General features: G+C 40.0%; 1 protein-coding gene across 1 annotated transcript; it reads left to right on the forward strand.

The window, feature by feature from the left end:
* Window positions 1-1985: 1985 nt before the first annotated feature.
* Window positions 1986-8070, forward strand: ATP5MJ (ATP synthase membrane subunit j). The gene is made up of 4 exons (XM_061998718.1): window positions 1986-2668; window positions 5624-5747; window positions 6998-7018; window positions 7875-8070. Exons 2-4 carry the CDS (start codon window positions 5624-5626, stop codon window positions 7895-7897), a joined length of 168 nt encoding a protein of 55 aa, XP_061854702.1. The 5' UTR covers window positions 1986-2668; the 3' UTR covers window positions 7898-8070.
* The last annotated feature ends 11334 nt before the right edge of the window (window positions 8071-19404 follow it).

Below are 19404 nucleotides of genomic sequence, written 5' to 3' on the forward strand. Positions count from 1 at the left end.
AGTTTTGAAGGAAATGTTAAAATACACTGTTTTGCTACAAACAGCCTCAATAAAAGAATCATAGAATCAAGAATGTAAGGGCTTGAAGAGACCTCTAGAGATCATCCAGTTCAACTCCCTGCTAAAGCAGCTTCACCTAGGTCAGGCTGCAAAGGAACATGGTTTTGAAAACTTCCAGAGAAGGAGATTCCACACCCTCCCTGGGCAGCCTGGGCCAGGGCTCCCTCACCTTACAGTGAAGTAGTTTTTCCTTATGCTTAAGTGGAGCTTTTTGTATTCCACCTTTTGTTGATAATCCTTTGTCTTGTCACTTAAGACAACAGAAAAAAAGTGTCACCCTATCTTCCAATAAAAGCCTTCTTTTGCTTAAGATGACAGTAAACCTTCTCAGAATTCTTCAAGCTTTTCAAAAACTCTCTAAACACAGTTCTCCCAGAAGTCTGAAAGAGAAGCATAGATGGAAACAGAACACGGCTATGCAGACACATCTTCTTCTGGAGGTTCTTTTGATTTTGCACCAGCACACATGTGTACCTGTCACCCATGCTCAAAGATTTTATACAAGTCTAATAATGAGACGTTCTGTCAACATCTGCATAAATAGCTGTTTAGGATGCATATGCCTACTCTCTCTCACATGAGGAAAAGGGAAAAAAAAGGGGAAAAAGCGCGAAAAAAGACACCCCAGCTGGTAAAACAGCTTCTTTCTGTTAACACAACTGCAACTATTAGGTTACCTGCAAAGGCTTTTTAGTGGAAAAAGTTATTTGTCTAACCAAGGTAAAGGTTTGCTTCTGCCTATACACACAAGGCTTGATGAGTTTTGGTAATTGCTCCAGTGTTTTTTAGATTTCAGTGGTTTAGTGCTCAGTTAGGTTCAAAAGTCTCTTGTCAAACTTTATTTGCCTATGGACTGTGGTATAAACGAACAGTGTTTAGTTACAAATAACATGTGAAACTACTGGTCACACAATTTATGCACTGTAAAATTATTATTTGATATTCAAGGACTATCCATTGAAAACAGAATGCTAAAAGCCAGTAAGCAGTACTGTTAAAGGCCTAGGAGGGAAATGAATGATCTTTTCAAATGATCAATGTTGCTTATTGACATAAGAGTCAAACGAATAAAAACACACTCGGTGAGAATATTATTCCATGATGAACAAACAAGTTTACTTCTGAAGCTTATTTATCCATTGCCACTGCCACCATTTCTAAGCTCCACACCTCAATCACAATAAAACAGGTCTTTTCTAACACCGTTCCACAATTTTTCAACAGCCCTTGCCAGAATCGCACACACCAGCCCTAATTCACTTCAGGGGAATCAAGTCCTCCACGCAGCATGTCTAGTGATGATGAAGACAACAGAGCTAAGCAGCAAATAAGAAAATATCTGAAGTGGTAAACGCACAAAACCAGATCTATCCACACCTGGAATATAGCCACTAACATTAGCAAGTATGTAAGGCTAGAATCTCACAACCGCACTCCTCCCTGCCCATGCAGTCCAGGGGGAGGCAGAGGGGGAAATCCAGATGCCAAGCCCCACACAGCCCGGCAGCTATGGGCATACACATATGAGAAAGCAGGTCATGGGTGGCCTCAGAAACAGACCTTCAAACTAGAACGTGAGGTGCATCTCCAGTCGCAAAGAGAAGCCCAGCACCCCGCACTCACCCCGCAGCTGGTGGCGCTTCCCAAGTGTCGAGACCGGGGTAACTGCACAGGGTGCCAGGCTTTGCCTCCGCGCCTGAAATGTCGATGCCAGCCACAGCTTTGCCAACGTCGCACCTATGCCTGGTCTTCCGCAGCATGGTGATGGCAACGGCACGCGGTCGACGACACGGACGACGACTCCGCGGCCAGCCCCGCTGCCAGCCCCGCCTCCCGCCCGCGCCGCGCCTCCTCCCGCCCGCCGCCCGGCGCCGCCCCGCGCCTCAGCCTGCCGCCACGGGGAGGCACTGCGTGAGCCGCGTCTGGACGGTGTCTGCTCTTGTACCGGGGGAAGGTGCCCTCCGTTCTCAGCCATGGGAGGTGTGGGGCAGACACTCTGTCCTTTCACACCCTCGGGACAATGGCTGAGAGCTGCTGTGTGACCTTAGTCGCCTTGTCTGTCTCGTTGTCTGGAGGAAGCCCACGTGCACGGGGCTGGTTCGGTCCTGAATCTGACCCAGCGGGTGCCTCCTGGTCTTCCAGGACAAGCCGTTCTCTAAGCGACACGCCACACCAAGCCTTGCGACAGGCCCTTCCCGGCATTGTCCCGGCACAGGACGCTTGCTGAGCTCCCTTCTCAGGAAGCACGAGTGAGGTGATGCCTGCGGCGTGAGAGACTCGGGGGCCGCGGGAGGATTTCTACAGCAGCCTGGGCTTTGAGGGCCAGGCAAAGCCTTTGGGCGCCCGAGGGAACGCAGGGACGTGGACGGGTCTACGCGTTGAGCGACTCCGCTTTCCCCGCACCGGCCGGGGCATGAGGAGCGGCGGCGGGGTGCGGAGGGCGCCAGAGGCCTCCTCACCCACAGGGGGCGCTGCGCGGCGGACGCGCCTCTGTGCCCGATGTGCCTGGTCGTTGGCGCGTCCTCTCCCAGCGTCCCCGGCGGCGGTAGCGGCGGCTGTTCCTGCTTGGTGACCTTCGCTGGCAGCTCGCGCGCTCCCCGCTCTAACGGTGCGTTTTGCCCCAAACCGGCCCTGACGGTCCTTGGCGTGCATCGCTCAGCCGCTGTGGTTCAGCCTGGGAAGGAGGGCGGGGGGAGGTTGAACCGCGGACGGCGGCGTTCGTGCCGCTACCCACCTCCGTCCCCCGCGGCCCCGTGCGGGTGAGGCTGTGGGCCAGGCCTCGGGCGAGCGGCGGGTTCGCCGGCTGGGGGGTCATGGCTGGCAGGCCAAGGGCAAAACAAATTCAGCGTTGTTGCTGATAGGGTTCAAGGAAATAAAAGGCCTGAAGGACGTCGCGCCCACCGAGGCCTTGGGGAGAGATCTCTGCCGGGTTTTAGCGGGCTGTTAAATGGAAACGGCGTGGCTTATTCTCTGGTTGTGTAGTGGGGGGAGAATCAATCTCTTTCTTTTTCTTCAGTTTCCTTGTTTGTAAATATGTCTGCATGTTCTGCTGTAGTCGACTGACTGCTGCTATGGCACTAGCCATCTGAAACTACAAATGCTGCAAACTTGGTAGGATTTGCAGTGTGCATAATAGCACTGGGGAAAGCACAGCAGTGCTTCGGGAAATCTGTCCACAATAATGAATTTGATTGAAATTACAAATGTGGTTTGTCTGTAATTATACATTAATTACCATGAAGGTGCTTTCATTCTTTAAGATTAAAGACTTATATTTTTCCAGTTGTTTTGGTGCTGTCTGCCCTTGCATCCTTTTATTTCAGATGCTTACTGAAGAGTATTGTGCATTTAGTAAAAGCAAATAAGTAAACAAGCATGCATTACCTCATAGAACCTTAAATCTGCTCTTCTTTCCTGGGACTGTGGGGTTTTTTTGTATGCTGTCTATATGTGTATGTACCTGACTTTATTGGGATGAAGTGTTGCATGTAAGAAAGGGGAACATGTAATATTTTAGTGTGATGTGGTGCAAATTTGTACTATCGTCTAGGAGTCAGCGTAAGCTTTGGTTTAAAACATCTTACAGTTTTGCTTTCTCTGTCAAAGCTGCATAGAAAGAAAAGTAGCAACCATAGGCCTCTTGCTCTTGGGACATATCTTGGAAAGAAAATAGTAAAGATAAATCATTAATTCAGTAGCTTAACTTTGTTTCTTTTGCTATTCTGCATAAAAATTACCATGTCGGAAGAGGCATCTTGGTTTCCCTCCCCTTCCCCTCAGCTAACTTGGCAGTGCAAGGAGGGAGCCTCTCTTGCTTGTCTGGAATAAGAATTTACTCCTGAGAGAATCTGGGAACGTTAAAAAAAACCTGTCACTCATAGGGAGAGAGGAGGCTAGCTATTTGTACTCTGTAAGTGCTCTACTGAGTCATCTTTGAACCCTTTCATCAGCTGTAATTTAGTATTTTCATCTTAGCCCATAAATTTGAACCTGAACTCTGATTTTTGATTGCCTTGGTTTGTAATAAGTATGCATGTTTGGAGATTTTTTTTTTTAACCTGTAAACAGCTGCTTATGCATATCTGGAGGATGTATGTACATATATATGTGTGTGTGTATAAATATATAGAGAGAGGCCCAACTTCAATGTTTCTACTGCATGTAGCATGAAGAACAAGGAAGAGGAGTTAGGGATGTGTGCACACTTGCAGGGCTGTGATTAAACCACCCCAATATCTGTTGGAAGGACAACACAGCAGGGTATAAGCAATCCAAAGGAACCGTGACAGGTTTGAGAGGTGGACCCATGCAAACCTCATGAAGTTTTTCAACAAGGTCAAGTACAAGATCGTTCACATGGGTCAAGGCAATCCCAAGCACAAATAGAGGTCAGGTTGAGAATGGATTGAAGGCAGCCCTGCAGAGAAGGACTTGGAGGTCTTGATTGATGAGAAGCTCAAGGATATGCACTTGCAGCCCAGAAAGCCAACTGTATGCTGGGCTGCATCAAAAGAAACATGGCCAGCAAGTCAAGGGAAGTGATTCTCCACTTGTACTACCTGTGGTGAGACTCCACCTGCAATACTGTATTCAGCTCTGGGACCATCAGCTTAAGGACCTGGACTTCCTGGAGCAAGTCCAGAGGAGGGTCTCAAAGATGACCAGAGGGCTGGAGCAACCCTCCCATAAAGACAGGCTGAGAGAGTTGGGGTTGTTCAGCCTGGAGAAGATCAGGTTCCAAGGGGACCTTTTAGCAGCCTGCCAGTACCTAAAAGGGCCTACAAAAAAACTGATGAGGGACTTAAGGGAGTGGAGCATCTCCCTTCTCATGAAAGGCTGAGGGAGCTGGGGCTCTTCAGCTTGGCGAAGAGGAGACTGAGGGGTGACCTCATTCATGTTTACAAATACATAAAGGGTGGGTGTCAGGAGGTTGGAGCCAGGCTGTGCTCAGTGATGGCCAACAACAGGACAAGGGGCAACAGGGACAAGCTGGAACAGAAGAGATTCCAAAGAAACACAAGTTAAAACTTCTTCAATGTGAGGGTGAGGAAACACTGGAAGGGGCTGCCCAGGTGGGCTGTGGAGTCTCCTCTGGGGACATTCAAACCCACCTGGATGAGTTTCTGTGTGACCTACACTAGGTGGTCCTACTCTGGCAGGGGGGTTGCACTGGATGAGCTTTCCATGTCCCTTCCAGCCCTTAAGATTCTGTGTGACTTTGTACAAGGGCATTTAGTGATAGGATAAGGGGTAATGGCTTCAAACTAAAAGAGGGGAGATTTAGATTAGAGTAAGGAAGTTCTTTCCTGTGGGGGTGGTGAGGCACTGGCACAGGCTGCCCAGAGAAGTTGTGTCTGCCCCATCCCTGGAAGTGTTGCAGGCCAGGTTGGATGTGGCTGTGAACAACCTGGGCTAGTGGAAGGTGTCCCCACCCATGACAGGTGAGGTGGAACTAGATGATCTTTTAGGTCCTTTACAACTCAAACCATTCTTTCATTTTATAGTAAAAATCTAGCAAGAATACAGTTGTGAAACTCACCATTGCAAAACTTCTCATTTTCAGATGTTGCAGAATATGATTCCAAAGTCATGGAGACCCATGAAATTCTACTTCACTACAGTGTATCAAGAAATATGGGTTGGTGTAGCAATAACAGCTTATGTCTATTACAAAATTTCATATGGTGGTAAGTTACACATTATAGTCTTTGTTAGATAAGATTTTTAGATAAGAATATCCTTAACAGTTAGATATCAATCCTTGAAAATATTCAGCAAAAAGAAATAAACGTTCTTACTTAAGGCCAGGTCTTTGCTATACAAATTCAGAAGTTTTACTGTGCTCAATGTCAAAGGTTACACTAAAAAAATCACTCAAATACCAGTGTAACTGTGCCTATGTTATAGTTAACATAGGAACTGGTTTTTAAAACACACTTCTGCCTATAGTCAGAGGCTTCTCTTGTAGATATGTCCTGAGGAGGAATGAAGACTGATCGGAACCAGAACTTAACTTTGATTAGAAAATTTTTAGAACGTTTATGTTTTGGAGTTTTTTCTCAAGACTTGAAAAAACAAAGTTTTTAATAGGTTTTCCCATGTGAGGTTGTGAAAGTTAAGGCATGGAGTTTATTTTTGGCTGATGCAGCTTCAAACTGTGAGGTACAATACTGAACATTAAATGGCATGTTACTTGGTGATATTGGATCACTTTCTCAGAGGAAGGAACAACATTTAATGTAAAAACAGTAAATCTGAGTGGGTCGGGTCCCTTATTTTAGGACAATATTTACAATAGGAAAGTAAAATAAGCTATTGTACTTACAAAGGGAGACTTTAAAGCAGTGGAAAGCACCTGGAACACAAAAAGTTCCATTTAAACATAAGGAAAAAATCGTTTTGCTGTTGAGGTCGGGGAGCTGCCCAGGGAGGGTGTGGAGCCTCCTTCTCTGGAGGTCTTCAAAACCCACCTGGACAAGTTCCTGTGTGACCTGATCTAAGTGGGACCTGCTTTGGCAGGAGGGTTAAACTGAATGATCTCTAAAAGTCCCTTCCAACCCCCACCATTCTGTGATTCTATGAACCTGTATGCTTATAACTTCAGTTCATATCTGTATATAGTGTGTGTACATATCCATATATTATGTGAAACAGTACCATTCTGTGTACATTTCTTTGGAGTTGCAGTAGCAGTCTTGATGGTTACAATTTCTAAATGCTTGGAGTCTTAGTTAAGTAAAAACAACTGTTTTAAAAATCAACTAATGTTTACTGACACATACTATGAAAAGTCCATGTTGTACATTTTTTAACTCTTGTTCAAGGGAAGTTATCAAATTGTAAGGAGTATAATCTAATTGAAGTTTCTCTGCAAAAAATAAATAGGATGTTTTTTTTAAATGTCATTGTTCAGCTTGTTTTTTTCCTTTTTTTCCAGGCAAAAAAGCAGTGGAAAGCAGTAAGTACTAAACATCTAAACTCGGGTTTACTTTCTTAAATGAGAACAGTAGCAATTAGCTCAGCACATTTAATGTAAATCAGCAGCTGAAGTTACATAGTTAGAACATGTTTGAAGACCACTTCAAGATGTATAGTTTTGGTTGTATTTATAGTTTTAGGATCTAGAAACATCTGTGAATCTCTGCAGACACTACCTCTGTCTTAAACTGTCCTTTGTATAGGTTTTAGTAGTAGAATGGAAATTGTATGTCTGGGGCAGAATCTTGTACATAATAGTAACAACCATTTCATGGAGTTAATTAAGTCAGTGTGATCTCAAGAGTGGCTGCTATTTTATCTGCCAAGAAAGTAAGAAGTTAACTTGTATTTGAATTTGTGTTTTTATATCCTCTGTAAGCGTTCAGGTATTTATGGACTGTTTCTTCTGACACCACATTAGCATTTGAATTTTTCATGAACTGCTCTATCTCAGTTAACTTTGTGCACCATGACAGGTAGCCCATTTGCTGCCAGTTGGTTTAGTATACACAAACATTTACATTTTAAAGGTGTAATTAGGGAAAATAGTGCCCAGTAGACTTAAGGATGAATAAACCATAGAAAGAACCATACCAAAACTAAGCAAGAATGGATGTTTGCCTTTAAGAGTGCTTTAAATCTTGTGAAAAAGGAATTTTAGTATTGGCCAAGTTTGTGGATGTAGTTTAAGGATTTGGTTTTATTTGACAGGGCAGTTGAAGCTGCCACTTGTAGTGCTCAGATATAAATAGAGTTGTCTATCCTAGGGTCTGAACTATGTTCCTGAATTGATTTGCTCTACTCTATGAACAGTCTAAATCATGTCTTTGTTTCAGAGTCCTCTGGTGGCCATCATTAAAGACCTCTTCTCTTCTTGGAGTATGAATTTGTTGGTTTGTCATCTTTACTGTAAATGAAGCAAGTTACAACCATAGGGAAGTTAATTCCAAAACTGTATCTGATCCATCTGCTGTAATTACAGGAGGAATAAATCCATTGAGCAACAAGGAATTAAACATGTTGGACAAAGTATGCTGGAGTGTATTGTTAACCTAATTTTTAGAATAAGCATTTTTTAGTTTCTACAGTTCTTGCAAGTTCCGTGTTAAACTTTTTCAATAGTGTTTGGAAAAAGACCACATTTGTATAACTAAGTTTACTAGAAATAGCAGCATTTCTTATAATGACATTAAGCCTCTTCTTTTCTAATCGTATGTTTTTGGCTAGAACTTTTGTAATATTCCATTTACTTCAACAGTGTCATTTAATAGTATGCCAAGTGTGAGGGCTCAGTTCTCAGCTTTCTGACTATCTGTGATGCAGTAATTAAGGCTACAAACAGTTGTTTTAAAAACTTGTTTTTCTTGAGAGTTCATAGTTCTGCATCCTTTAAAAGCAAAACCTTTCTATTGTTACCAAAAGACCATGCAAATTGTTTACAGAAGCTTTTAAAAAGTAGGTTATTAGCAGCTGGGGTATTTTTCTCCTCAGTATTCAGTAGAGCTAAGGAATTGTTCTGAAAGGTTGTTCCTTTAGTTAGAAATATTGCAAAGGAGAAAGTAACGCACACAAATTGTGTGAGAAAAGTGGTTTCACACGGGCCCCCTTCTACCATTTGAGCTTATGAAAATCTCAGAATGCAAAGGTGACAATGAAATCTGTGGCAGCAGTTCATAGGAGCATAAACAGTTAATTTAACTTCAAAGAGTTTTCCTTTCTTCTGAAAACTTACAAGTAATATACGTACTACTAGGATGGGTCATTAGTGGTTTTTGCAGATAGCTGTTAAAAGTAACTTCATAGCTAGTATTTTGGAAGCTCTAGGAAACTCTACTATCTCAGGAAAATCTGTTTTCAGAACTGTACATGCTGAATTCTATACCAAGGATACATAGTGTATAAAACTAAAATGTCATGTTTTTGTTTAAATTTAGCCTAATCTGCTTTGGAGAAGATTAAGAGGCTTAAGTCACTTTAATGACTTAATGCTTACGTACATCTTTTTAACTACTTCACTGAAACATCTTAAATCTTTCAGCTTGATTAAAGTTTTGCTTTTCAGTCTCTCCGACTACAGTATCTGGGCATAATTTAAGTATTTTGTATTTGAATAATCAGGAGCTTGATAACCTTCCCTGCTGATGGTAAACATTCCAAACACTGAGTTGCCTTTAATTCAAAATGAATATGCTTCTTGTAAGCTTAATAGCTATTCCTACTGTGAATAAAATTACCAGCCATATTTCTCATAAAAAAAAGGCAGGTATAGCATTAATGAATTTGAAAGGAATAGTTGACATCTATCTTTCATGTATTTGTGTCATTTCTTCCTTGTTGCATCTTCCCTCGATAAGTTTCAACTGATTCTTTCATCAGCTTCCATCATTTCTATACCAGATCTTCAGTGTTTCCTTACTGCTGAAGAATAAGAAGTAGAAAAACATAAAACCAAAAAGCATAAAGAAGGGAACAGAGAATAAAAACTACAAGAAAATGGAGCTTCAAATGAAGAGATACTAGGGAGTGGCGATTACAGGGTGGCTCAGAGTTGTGGTATACTTAATAAGTTGTTCCGATTGAAAATGTATGCCTGGTAAAGAGCCATATGTGCATTTGTAATGCAAATTTAGGATCATTAACTTACAGTTCCTAAGATACTACACATACTTCAAGTGACCTGCTTTAGCAATTTTCCAATTACAGAGCTGAGGAAAACAAGCTAGGGGAAAAAACATTAATCACTGCAGCATTTGCTTCACCTTAGCTAGAACCTAGCACACTGGGACCGAGCTACATCTAGATGCTGCATGACCTTCTAGACCTTAATTGAAAAGCAAGAGGAGCTTCTGCTAACCTGCCCTTGGAGCACAGTTAACTGCACTTTTAGGTAAATTTAACCTACTTCAACTCTTAACACTTCTTTGTGTCTGACTTGCTTGATTTTCTAGTAGGGAAAGAAAATACATAAAGGCAGCAACATCTGGGTTATGAAAGGTACAATTTCTGCTGAAGTAATGCTGTCTGCAGTGGGCTCTCCCATTCGTTTATCTGTCAGAAATTTCTGTGAAAGATTCAGAATACTCCTTCCAGTTTGAGATTCTTGCCTTTTTCAAAGACTTATGTGCTAACGGAAGTAAAACTGCTGTTTATGTTGAAATAATTTTTGGGTTTTTTACTTGAGTAGCATACAGATGGAGGAAATTAACTTTCACTCAGTGGCTTGACTCAAAAGCAGAAACCAACACATATTATACTTTCTGCTCATCTCCGCTGAAGCATACAGAGTAGAATAAAATATAAGACTAAAGTTAGCTAAGTGCCATTTCTTATTTACAGTGAGGTGTGTAAGGAGTAATCTGTTTTCTTTGCAGCACTAGCAGCTAGAGTGTAGCCTCAGGTAGGGAAGCATTGCAAAGGACTACCCTTGAAGGGAATACTCTTGGTTTAGAATACGTGCTGCCTTTTCAAATTGATTTAGGGTGATTTCTAAAGAGAACTTAGAAAGGTTTTGTTGTTCCAGGTAAGTGTCTCTGTAGACAAGCCTCAGCTCCTGAGCAAACCCATTTTCTATGCAAATGACTACTCAAGATCAGAACTTTACTCCATGGAGGTAATACTCACAATTAAAACACTGTTGGGGGAATACTGCTCATTGACAGATCATGCTGTTTCCACTTAGCTGCTGCCTTTTTATATTGCTATTTGTATTTCTTTCATTACACAAAACTTTGCAAAGTAAAATAGTTCAGCAACTGCAGTTGTCATTTGCTGGTTGTGATAAGGCAACAGCAGTAACTGTCCTTTTAATACCTTTGCAATGTTTAGTGGTACAACAAATTTGTGTAGGGGCTGAAAAGCCTCATCCAATTATTGCAGCACCATCTTGACCAAGTTTTGCTCTGGCACTAGTAATTACTTTTTCTAAATCAATCCAGTACATGAAAGCTCAGCAGTACAGAACTGTATTAGTAATGACACTGCTAATGCAAGATGTGATCTTTTACACTACAAGTACTTCCACATTTGCTCCTGGCCAGGATTTCTCATTGGTGAGCTCTAGAATGTTTTCAAGGGAATCTCAGAGTAGCCCTTGCATGCTAAGGAAGTATGATGGCATACTGTAGGGGAGCAGCACAACAGAGTCAGAGACAAAGAAACATTAGTCACAGGGCTCAACCTACTTAACCTCTCTAATAGGTAACTTGGAAAAAAACCCCAAATGTGTATTCATGTTAATTGAGAGGATGAGTAAAGCTGCAGGAAATGATCTGAAGTAACTAAAACAACTGAACTGGTCTCCTGTTTATCTGAATCATGACAACGAACCACTGTTTGTAGTACAAATACAGCCTGATAGCCTGCTGGCATGTGTATTGTCCTTTCAGTCCCCAAGGAAGGAAAACTATGAGGTGCTTGTTAGACACAGGTGATTGTATGTGACATCACCACCAGATGGCTGAAATGAAACTCAGGAAATCAACACGTGAAATCTCTATTGTTTCATTCCCGGAAATCTGTAAGGCTACTAGGAAGGAAAGAATAGTAAGATGGAGAATCCCTGAGGCATTAAATATGCTGGTTAACAATTCAGTAAATGGAGAAACAAGAAGTGACAACATAGTGCTTGAACAGCAAGCTCTTCATACTAGAATTCCATTACCTTCAGCAACTAACATTTAGCAGCTGATATTCTCTTCCTCTTAAGAATATAAAGCTGTATGACTCTGATTTGGTGATTTATGAATAACTCATAAACAGGAAATTCACGTAGTCTACTGCTGCAGGCAAACTACTTGGAAACAATTACTCTCCCCTAACTCAAAATGAGCTGACCACCACAAGAATGGATCATTTGGAAGTTTTAATTAAATTCTGCTAAGATTACCTTGATCTTTTTGGTTGTGGTTTGACAGTATGAATACTCTGGCAGCTACACCAGCTTGTGGAGTTTCCAGCCTTACAGCACAGTGTCATAGTTTTGCTGACAGAACTATTTGTGAATCATATCAGGCAATCCTTTGTAATTTTAGGGGTTTTTTTCCCTCCTCTAAAATAATGAAACAAGCACTTGAGTGGTTTTTTCTGTTTTACTTTGCATCAATCTCCTGATCCTGCTTACAGTGAAGCTGCTCTATAACTTGCATTGCAGCACAACAGCATTTTTTTTCTGCACAAAAGGGGCAAAAGAATCAGAATTTCTAGCTTCCCATTCATTTACTCAGCTTTCCTCAGTCACTGTGTCCTTTACGATAATTTAATGCAAGTTTCCTCCTCATACCCAGCTACGCACCTGATCAAAGAACTGTCTCTCCCATATGAGCTGTCATCACTGTCAACACTCACAGGAATAAAATGAATGCAGAACTCCACCCTGTATACAAATCAGGAATGTCAGCTTGTGCTTCAGCAAAAATGCAGAAACTCGCTTCCTTCCTGTGTGACAACACGTGGCTTTCTCAAGTTTATAGTATCACTTAGTTGGGACAAACAAGTAGGGCATAGGGAGAACAATTCTAACACAGTATCCTCATGTTCAATACCTGTAGGAATAATACTTTAGTAATAAATGACAAATTCAGTAGTGGTTTTTAAAATGATATTATTAGCTGTCATCAACTGAGAATACCTTCCAAAACTTACTTCTTTTAAAATGACATGACACGACCTTTAACTATTTTATACCTGTACCATCAGTAACTTCAGCTATCTGCCAGAACAGACAAAAGAGATTTCTTCAGAGCTAATGAAGTGTGTTTGCTAGGAAATGATAATGGGGATTATGTGGGTGGTGGAACTAACAGCAGTATACTGAATGAATCCCATCTGTGATGACTGCTTCTTCCTACACAGATTTTTTTCTCCTGCAGTATCAGTTGTATTTTTTGTTTCTTGTTTTAACCTGTTGTGTTTAGCATGCTTTTGATAATACTAAGGATTGCTGCAATTAAGGGGGAATTCTTTAGGTATTAAGTAGAAGCTCTTGTGAGGTATTTCATACGGAATGCTACACAAACAAGCAAAATAGCAACAGCTACACTTAGTACAACTTACAGTGTTATGGGAGGAAGAAGGAGGTACTAATAAAATGGATTGAATGTGAACAGGCATTTGGTAACAGGACCAAAAATACAGGGGAAAAGTGCCTTTTGGTGAGGGTCTAAACAAAAGCATTTCCACTTTCATAATGAACTCCTTTGTCTGGAGGATGTACAGAGAGCAGTCTCAAATGATGGTTTTTTTGCAGCACAGTTATTGACTCTTTCCTCTTGATGCCTCAGGTATGCCTTTTAATTTAGTGTACAGAAAAATAGCTTTGTTTAAAATTCTCTTATACCTTACATCACAGTTCTCTCCTTTTACTCCTTATGTTGCATTCCACATATCATATTACATACAGCTTGAACATTCTTTTGGTCTCAGTTAAGACCTCAAGACACTTTAAGATAATTAACAAGAATTTCAATTAGGCATTTCTTTCAGTAAGCTAAGAATTGGAGTCATCCTAATTTTAACAAAGGATCCAACTCTTGTTTCAGTAAACACCAAGACATACCTACTTTTTGGCAGACTTTGATTTAGTTAATTCTTTTGGAGTAATGCAACTAGAAACAGGAATCCTGCCAAAAATATTTTTGCTTTGCTTTCAAATGATGCATTCTTATTAATGCTAACTATCACACCTCTTTTTCAATTAAGGCTACTAATTTAAACATGTACTCAGGCCTGTCTAGAAGGGCAGAAACAGAAGGCAAGGAGAAAAAAACCACGTGGAACTTCACATAGCAAATGGAAGAAAACGAGAAACGATTCAAGTTAACTCTGTGCTGTAGCTCGTGTGTTTGTAGAACAGAAATACAGGTTTTTGAATTTGAGACATGAGCAACAGACAAACCTTTCAAGTAGCATCTAATCTTCCCCAAGCAAGTAGGTTATTATTGCCTGTACTCCTCAATGATGAACACCCTCCTATCCAGTCTTTCAAATCTTCTGAGGTTCAGCTGTGTGTAACGATACCATCTTTGAATAAATCAACCCAAAACAGATTCTAAACACATACCAGTGATACACTTTCTACTGTCACTACTTTGATGGCTTTTCACTAATAATTTTCAATAGGGTTCCATCAATGCTCTATTAAATGAATCTCCCTTTATTACTGACATTTCTCTGTTGATGCAGCTAAGGATTGCAGTAAATCTTGCCATAGGATCACAGCAGTAAAAATAAACATTATTCAGAAATACATTTCTGGAAGATGACAAACGGAGGCATTTAGAGGCAAAATAACTTGTCTCATTAATGTTCCCTGGACTAGAACATCATTACTTTACCCAGACAAACAATATTTATACAAACAGAAAGGATGAAACTTAAGCATCTGTAGAGGCACAAACCCGGTATTTTTTGTTTATAACATGGAAAAAACATCATTGCAAATGTTTTGGAGTACATCTGCTGTTCAGATTATCTGAGTGCAGCTGCTCTTCTATAAAAATGCAGTATTAATAAAGTGTCTGTGACAGAAAAACTCAGGTGCACAATAAATTGTGTACAGCTGTGTAGGAGACAGCCATGCTCTGACAATTTTTGGTAAGCAAAAAGCCCAAAGAGTGACCACTTAAGGTGCTGGAGTTTTACATACATAAATAGATATGTATGAGAAATGCATGTAGTGCAGAAATGTTTTACAGAGGTGTAACTTCAATTGTAACTATACCCAGTTTCACAACTGCAATGGTGTTTAACAGATTCCATATTCTGTGCTGTATTTTGGGAAGAAACCTACTGTGTGTGTTATAATCTATAAAGTCTGTAATGAATACACACATAAAAACAGGTAAAGAATGTTATTTCCAATAGTGTAGCCTTAATAATGTAGTTGTTTAAATGCTAGGTAGAAACAAATTACTGGGGTTTTTTTTTGGAAATACACATTTAATTTGGTTTATAGTTTCTTCTCCTACTATATATATGAGTATTCTGCTCAGAGATGTGTTTTTTCCTCCCAAGTCTCCTTTGCACATCACCTTCTCTCAGTAATTGCTGAAAACCACCTTCCAGTATATCCCAGACTTCAAAGTCATGCAGAGGACTTGACTAATCTCCTCTTCCAAGCTGCAGTCCTTCAAGTTCACCCATTAGCAGGCACAGCAGCAGGAAGCATGAGCTGCACTACATTCTACCCTCTGCATATCTTTTTCTTATTAAATCTGCCTCAAGTAAGCTAACCAAGGAAAAGATATATTCTAGAAGAAGATATTCATTTCAACTTAGGAATTACTGGGTTTGAATATGAGAATTATAGAACTTTAACCTAAATCAAACCTGCATCTGATCCAGCAGTAAACATAACAAAAGCAAGCAGGTTGTTTTCAGCTATAGTAACTAAGTAGTTGTTAAACAAGGAAGTGATAGTTCATAAAAATTTGAAGATTGGCCACCCACCATTTTTTCAGTATGGTATAAAAATTAATAATGTATCACAGAATTCTGCAGAAAATATCAAATGACTAAATCTTTAAACATGACCTATCCTTTTTCTCCTTAAAGTTCAGGCAAGTGGTCCCTTCAAAATGAACTGGCCTATAATAAAAAACGGAGTAAAGAGTGAAGGAGTCACTTGTTAATCTGTCCTTTCACTAATTCATTTTTCAACTAGGTAACCCATCATCTAGCTAGTCACAAATACTTTTACTCATCATGGACATACTGACAATTTAAGAAAACAGAGCTTTTTAAGGAAACATCTTGAGAACCCAGATGGTTATAAGCCTAAAGGTGCAAGCAGAGAGAACTTCTCCCAAGGCATTTCATTTTTTGTTTTGTCCACCTCTTTGAATATAGTTAATGGTTTCTCCCTTATAAATTACAAGGGAACAAACCAAGATTTTTCCATCTGTAAAAACAATGGCTTGTAATCTGTGTGGCAGAGCTTGATCTTGTGTAGCTACAACATAACAACCCAGCAATACCTATTAGTGTGAGAACTTTACCAGAGCAGATACATTTCCCAATGAGGCCACAGCATTCTCCAGTAAGTATGCTCTTTTACATCATGTGTATTGGATTAAGCATACAATTTATTTTATTGTTTCAAGAAATTACATCTCTAATCCAAATGCAGGGCTGAAACACATGACTTACTAGCCATGCAAATCCCCGGATAGTGCAGACAGCTATGCTACACACAGAACGTATGGCTTCACTCCTGCTTTAATTATTGTGCTCCTTTGCAAAATGATGATGCACTGAGTGTATTGTGCTATGGAAACTTTAGAGCATTAGTCATCTAGTTGAGTGTACACTACTTTAGAATATTACAAGGTAGTGATGAAAAAATATCTTTCTCCCCTTCACGTGTCTTGAAGACTGTATATAAAACAGACATCAAAGTGTTTCCCTTAGATTATTATTTATAGTTTATCTCTGAACAGGTTTGGTGGGGTTTAAAATGCATTGGCTGTATGTGAATTCAAACATGGCAGCATATGACTATTGTTCAGTCTGAATTCTTATTGTTGCAGCCTAGGAAATCAGTTTGATTCTGCAATGAGAGGCTACTTAAGGCCACAGTAGCAAATTAAAATGCCTTTCCTTAAAATACACACACTGACTTTACACAGTATTTCACTAAGGATTTTAGTATATCTGCTATGAAACACTCCTTGAAAGAGTCTTTTTGTTAGTTTCATCTGTTACATAGCACTGCACCTGTATGTTAACTGCCTGGCAAGCTACAAGTACTTCTGTGACTCAACTTCTAAAATTGCCTACCTACTCACGGCCAGCTCCTCCTGCGTGACAGCAAATGCCAAATGTCATTTTCAAATGGAGAGTTGTATTCTGTATTGAAGTAATCCACTCATTTAGAAAGGATACATAAAAGGATACACAAAAAACCTCAACACTCCAACCTATACTGACTTTTTAGGGATTCTATTCTGCCAATTGTGAGGAAACCCATCCTAACTGTAACCATCCAAAAGCCTGCTCTCTAATCTGAGCTAGTCATCCAGGCTCCATCTTAAATCAACAGAGAGATAGGAACCTTCAAAGACCTACAGATTTAGATAGTGGGATGAGTATCCCAGCGTGGAATGAATTGCCTGCAGAACTGCCTCTTGCCCTTACCTCCCCATCCCAATTTATCTATTGAAAGAGCATAGATGGCTGAGGCTACACGCCTAACTTCTAGATTACTGAAGCTGGATAAGATCGATCCCACCCTAACTGTTTGATCTCTGAGACTGTTTCTGGCTATAAATAGGAGTACCTGTTATTTAAAATAATATCACATGAAAAGAAAAATGTTAAATTAATTAAAAATAGACACTTATTTTCCTTTGACACCTCCAAAGCCTGAAAACATTTTCCTATGCTCCAGGAAAGCATCTTAAAATGTTAATGCAAAACTGAGGAAAACTTGGATCTAAGAAGGCAGGAAAGCTCATTTGCCTCCTTTTGTCTATGCATAAAAAAGTAGGGAAAAGTCGGTCCTTAGTTTTAAAAACTTTAAAAATCATCTACATTTGAAACTTACTAGAAGGTAACTTAAAAAACACAAGTAGGAATTGGACCTTCATCAATAGTCCTCTTGAAAAATCTCACTTGTCTCCCACCAGTATCTTTGGGAATCTCTGCCTGTCCTAAGAATAATGTTGTATATGGTCAAATAAGAGGTCTGACAATTTATTAAGTACAGTTAATATCCTTTTTTCTCAGTAAGTCTAGATTAAAACATAGTTTGGTAATTTTTCACTATGTACCCCTAGATTTCAGGTATTTTAGCAAAACAGTAAAATGATAGTTTGTACATTTCAAACAAATTTCCATTTCTAGGTAAACACAACCCCAGGATAAATCTCAAAAACTAACCACACCATAAGTAATAAACAGTAATTCTTCATTTTCTGATGTAAGTTGAACAAGTATCTATTAAGCTCTAGTATCTTCAACTTTTAAATTTAAAGAGTATCCCTGTAGTTTTTTTTTTAAACCAAGAGGAGCATAAAAGGTAATGTTTCAGTTACTCAGCAAATAAGCACAAACCTCTTCCCTTAGAAAAATGCCAATGAAATTAGAGCACCTCTCACAAAGGCAACATATTTGGAAGCAAATAATTTGCATTCAGTATCTCTGGCTTTATCTGCTTCCACAACCAAATTCTCTTACCTTATCTTCTTAGGCATCCCCTGAAACATGGCTGCTTTAACACAACCTCACTTATCTAAGACAAGCAATTAACTTGTAAGTATCCCTGGCCCTTTGGCCAAGCAATTTCTACAAAGCTGAAGGAATCATTTGGTATTCCAAGTGACCGTTTTCCTGCTCACAGTAAACAAAACATTTGTAGTTAGAAGATTTTATAATGGCTGCTCCATTCCTTGACTGCTAAAAGAGTGGTTCCCAAAAAGACTCTTCTGTGGGAGAGGACATGTTAATTAATTTACCATGCTGCAGGTAGAGTTTCAAGTCTTAAGCTTTTTATGTTTGAGTTGGTTTTTTTTCTCCTTTCTACGGGGAAATGGAAATGGGAAGGGGGTAAGGCAAATAGTTTATTCCAAGGGAAGCAGAAATAGAAGTAGGAACAGACTTGCATATAAAGTATGTACTCTACCTTTTGAAGACATTTCCTTAGCCCATAGTATCCAGTCTGGCTGGTTGGTGTATTGGCTGAACCTGCATCTCTCAAAAGCAACACAAGGTCAACAAACTTTTACACTAAAGACACCACAATTCCAACAGAGAGGTGCAGAGGAGTGCCCTCCTTCCCAGTAGCAATTGTCTACACCATATTCTCCCAGTTTCCATTTTGTCAGCATTCCTGCTGTTGCAATGGAAAAGTCATGGTGGGGCACTGTTTGAGTTTTTATTATCAATCACTGCAAACAGGGAGAAGTCAGCTGTAAAGCCTACCTGCAAAGAAATGATAAATCATCATTTAAGACTTGCTGGCAAAAGTATCTAGCCTGGTTAATGAGAAACTACTTTTTAAAGAACAAATGTGACAAAAAGTACACAACTCCCTTGTGATAATTAGAATTTCACCACAAATAGTAAGAGTTACAACCTGTTTTCATTTCCAGTCAGCACAGTTACAGGGTTAATACAGTTACTCTGACTACAACTTGGGAGTCCATTGGGTCTGTTGTACCATAATCTTCCCTACTTCCAAAGCTGCATGTGCAAGATAGAGCCACAGTTCACAAGCAACAGAGTATGAGAATAGTGTTATTGTCAGCAAGTAGCATTCCAAGTAGGATTTGAAAAAATAATCTTAAACTGACAAAGTATTTTGGGATTCTAATTAATTCTTCTCTTAGGACCAGTTATTAAAAGAGCAGAAGCTTTGACCTGTGGCCAAGC

This window comes from Colius striatus, chromosome 6, assembly GCF_028858725.1.
Source record: "Colius striatus isolate bColStr4 chromosome 6, bColStr4.1.hap1, whole genome shotgun sequence".
NCBI lineage: Eukaryota > Metazoa > Chordata > Aves > Coliiformes > Coliidae > Colius > Colius striatus.

Bases quoted from the DNA above. Each gene is read 5' to 3' on its own strand.
- ATP5MJ (XM_061998718.1), top strand. From the start codon at position 5,624: ATGTTGCAGAATATGATTCCAAAGTCATGGAGACCCATGAAATTCTAC. The intron at 5,748-6,997 runs GTAAGTTACACA...CTTTTTTTCCAG, and splicing joins TTACAAAATTTCATATGGTG to GCAAAAAAGCAGTGGAAAGC. The intron at 7,019-7,874 runs GTAAGTACTAAA...TCTTTGTTTCAG, and splicing joins CAAAAAAGCAGTGGAAAGCA to AGTCCTCTGGTGGCCATCAT.